The sequence below is a fragment of the Perkinsus marinus genome (genome assembly GCF_000006405.1).
Source record: "Perkinsus marinus ATCC 50983 genomic scaffold scf_1104296960410, whole genome shotgun sequence".
Classification (NCBI taxonomy): Eukaryota; Perkinsozoa; order Perkinsida; family Perkinsidae; genus Perkinsus; species Perkinsus marinus.
Window position 1 is genome coordinate 105,082 of NW_003206160.1, and position 2,957 is coordinate 108,038.

The 2,957-nt window shown below is 49.1% G+C and overlaps 2 protein-coding genes across 2 annotated transcripts in view; both read left to right on the plus strand.

The window, feature by feature from the left end:
• Nucleotides 1–688: 688 nt before the first annotated feature.
• Nucleotides 689–1,996, plus strand: Pmar_PMAR019657 (conserved hypothetical protein; the record flags this gene model as incomplete). The annotated part of the gene is made up of 5 exons (XM_002772761.1): nucleotides 689–807; nucleotides 1,074–1,169; nucleotides 1,223–1,402; nucleotides 1,445–1,708; nucleotides 1,750–1,996. The coding sequence occupies 5 exons, from the start codon at nucleotides 689–691 to the stop codon at nucleotides 1,994–1,996; spliced, it is 906 nt and encodes a 301-aa protein (XP_002772807.1).
• Nucleotides 1,997–2,366: 370 nt separating this feature from the next.
• Nucleotides 2,367–2,957, plus strand: part of Pmar_PMAR019658 (hypothetical protein) — a gene marked incomplete at both ends in the record, with an annotated part of 1,794 nt that continues 1,203 nt past the window's right edge. The window contains one exon of the mRNA XM_002772762.1: nucleotides 2,367–2,905. Coding sequence (XP_002772808.1) covers nucleotides 2,367–2,905 — 539 coding nt within the window. The remainder of the gene's footprint in view (nucleotides 2,906–2,957) is intronic.

The window sequence follows — 2,957 nt, forward strand, 5'->3', positions numbered from 1 at the left end:
GATGTTCTTGAGCACTTCTTCCCAATAGAAACTCCGCACCTACCACACTGCCTCGAAAGTCCATCTCCCAGCATCGAGTCAACTCGAGAAATCTCATCCGAATGATGGCCAGCGACTTAGCAATAGCTCCTTCATTTTCGTGGACAAGTTCGAAGCACCGAGTCAGCGGGAAAAGCCGAAGAGTGAATCTATGAAAACTCTTTCCATATTCCCAGGGTTTAATGAAACACTCAACGGTGGCGTGACAGAAGTAGCGAAAGCAGAGGAAAGATCAGCGAACGCTGCTGTGGCGACCCCCAGTGAAGAATGGCCGGTTGCGATTCAGCCTGTCACTGGAGTACCGAGATCCTCGGTTGTCCGAGATGATACCAGCATTCCACTGAGTGCGATCTTGAAGCGGACGGTGGGAGCTGAGTCGTCCTCGGAGGACGAGCAGGATACAACTCTTGCCGCTACTAGAAGACTCAGTATTCGTTCGGCCAGCTCGAAGGCCTCCGGCTTGGACAAGCTCATCGGCAGTGTGGCCAACAGCAAGCCTATAGTAATCACTGAAGGTGATGATGAGTTCGACATATGACTCTCATACACCAAGCATGTGTGGCGATAGTCTTGTATACTGTAGGTCATGTGTAGTGTTGTTCGAAGGCGTTACTGGTAGCCAGTAACAGACAATGAGCTTCCTATAAGCATGTTTCGTTTATCGGCTCGACGATGCTTCCTTCACACTAGGCCTGTGGGACAGCCCCACATCAAGTTGCCGACTGCCGGCGAATTGCAGACTATCCGGACAGACTTGACCACTAAAGGGTGATTCAGTCATCATGTGGCTTAGGAGTGATGAACTCACTGTGGCGTCTTTGTTCAATACGTTAACGCTTCTCGCCCGACTTTCACCAAAACTAGTGGAAATATGATCGAGTCGGGCTGAAGCCTTTCCTCAATATCCGATGTTGACATCGTGGATACCACTATTCCGCTAACTCCTCACTAATCTCGCCTGGCATCAGTCAAGCGCGGATGGGGTCTTCCGTATACGATGGGATTTAATGAGCTCATATCTTTTCTGTGCTCAGTTATGCCACATTTGGTCAACTTCTTCGCCCACAGGAAGCTATTACCCTGGGCGATAAGTTCCCGGCTATATTCCGGGGCGAGTTCGATACTGGAGTGTGGGATGAGCATCTGGCCGTGTCCAGCATGATTGAACTCGTGGTCGTTTCAGATTTCCAGACGAATGGCATTGGCGCGAGGGCATCTCAAAGGAGTCCGCTCCTCGAGAGATCGTGAATGCCTGGAAGTCAGACGACTTGGTGGCAAGCATTGTCTTGAGCAAGGAGCTTGGGTCACTCGTCAGAGCAATCACGGGCTGGGAGTCCGTTAGAGTAGCCCAAGACGACTTGTGGTACGTTCGCACATCGTTCGATGTAGGACAGTAGTGGGTCAGGTGGAAAGCCCCTTCCACAGCCAACAGCGCCACCAAGGGCCACATTGACGCGGAATACTTCAACTTTTTTGCAGACAATTCTTTGCTAACTCTGTGGATCGCACTCGACCCCGTCGGGCAGGATAACTCGCCGTTACAATACATCGAGGGGAGTCACCAATGGTCGGTTGGGAATGACAGTGGAGAAATTTTCAAGAAGGGAAGTGAGGTATCTGGATCGATCCTCACCGGTGACGAAGATGTGTTCGCCAGTTGTCCATACAAGTAGCTTGAACACACTAACGGTTATCATAGTGCGTGTTCAGATATGATGGTTTAGTCCGCAGTGTGTCTGTGCCTAGAGGCGGCTGCTCTTTCCACCTTGGCAACACTTGGCACGGTAGTCCGCCTAATAAGGATGCCAAGATGCATCGACGATCCCTGGCCATTCACTACATACCTGGTAACAACTCCTTCGACCTCAATGTCAAGACCGGTTACATTTATGGCAAGTACAGGATGTCTGACCATGATAGCACGCTTTATGATTGCTTCTTCCCGCAAGTTGGGTAGTTGCAGGCTTGATGCCAACTTGAGTGGTTAGTGAGTACTTTGCACCCAGTCTGTTCTCTTTTGTTCAGCCCTGTTATATGTCATGATGATTGTCACATTTAACCATATACTTAGTCAGCTACATTCCTCACGCTGTGTTTGGATGTCTCCTGACCGTCGTTCGGTGAATAAAGGTGCTCAATGGAGGAGACAGCTATCACAACTAACTCAGCTAAACACAACAAGCTAGTAGATCCTCATGTACTATCACCATACCATCGGTTGTTGGAGTTCGATCTGGGTGTCATTTAAGGGAGGGTGGCTGGGTGTTGGTTAGTGAGAGTAACTCACGACTTGCTGTTCAGTTTTTTGTCCCATCTGTTTTGACATTATGGCATCTGACGACAAGACAGGGAATTGCTGTTGCCGATGCAAACCATGGGTCTTCTTCATTTTGTCAGCGGTGTCTGTTATCATCGCTGTTATATGTTTTGTTATAGCCATAGTCGCCATGGTGCCGTTCTATAATGCCTTTATTGATGGCATTAACTATGGTCGCTTTATCGATAACACATACCAAACCACTGACTGCGAGAATATGGTTGCTGGTGATGCTACCTGTGGCGGTAAGGCTTACGATGCTTGGCTTATGAGCTCTGATGAGCTGTACAATACTTGTATGAGTGATCAAGAGCCGTCATCGAGTGCTGTTGCACTTGATTCGGCGTGGTGTGATGCCAGCTCTGACGACTGTTCCAAGGACATGTGCCAGAAGGGTATGCAGTATGATTACTATGCGTACAACTTGACTAATCCTGAGGAGGTTTTGAAGGGTGCCAAGCCTATTGTGCAAGAGCTCACTCCTGTACACACGGCCATGAGCATCACTAAGACGAGTCCTCGGTTGATACTGACCTTTGGGATAAGGAAGTATAGCCCATGGCAGAGAGGACGAGTTTTTCTTCTTCAAGGACGATGAGAC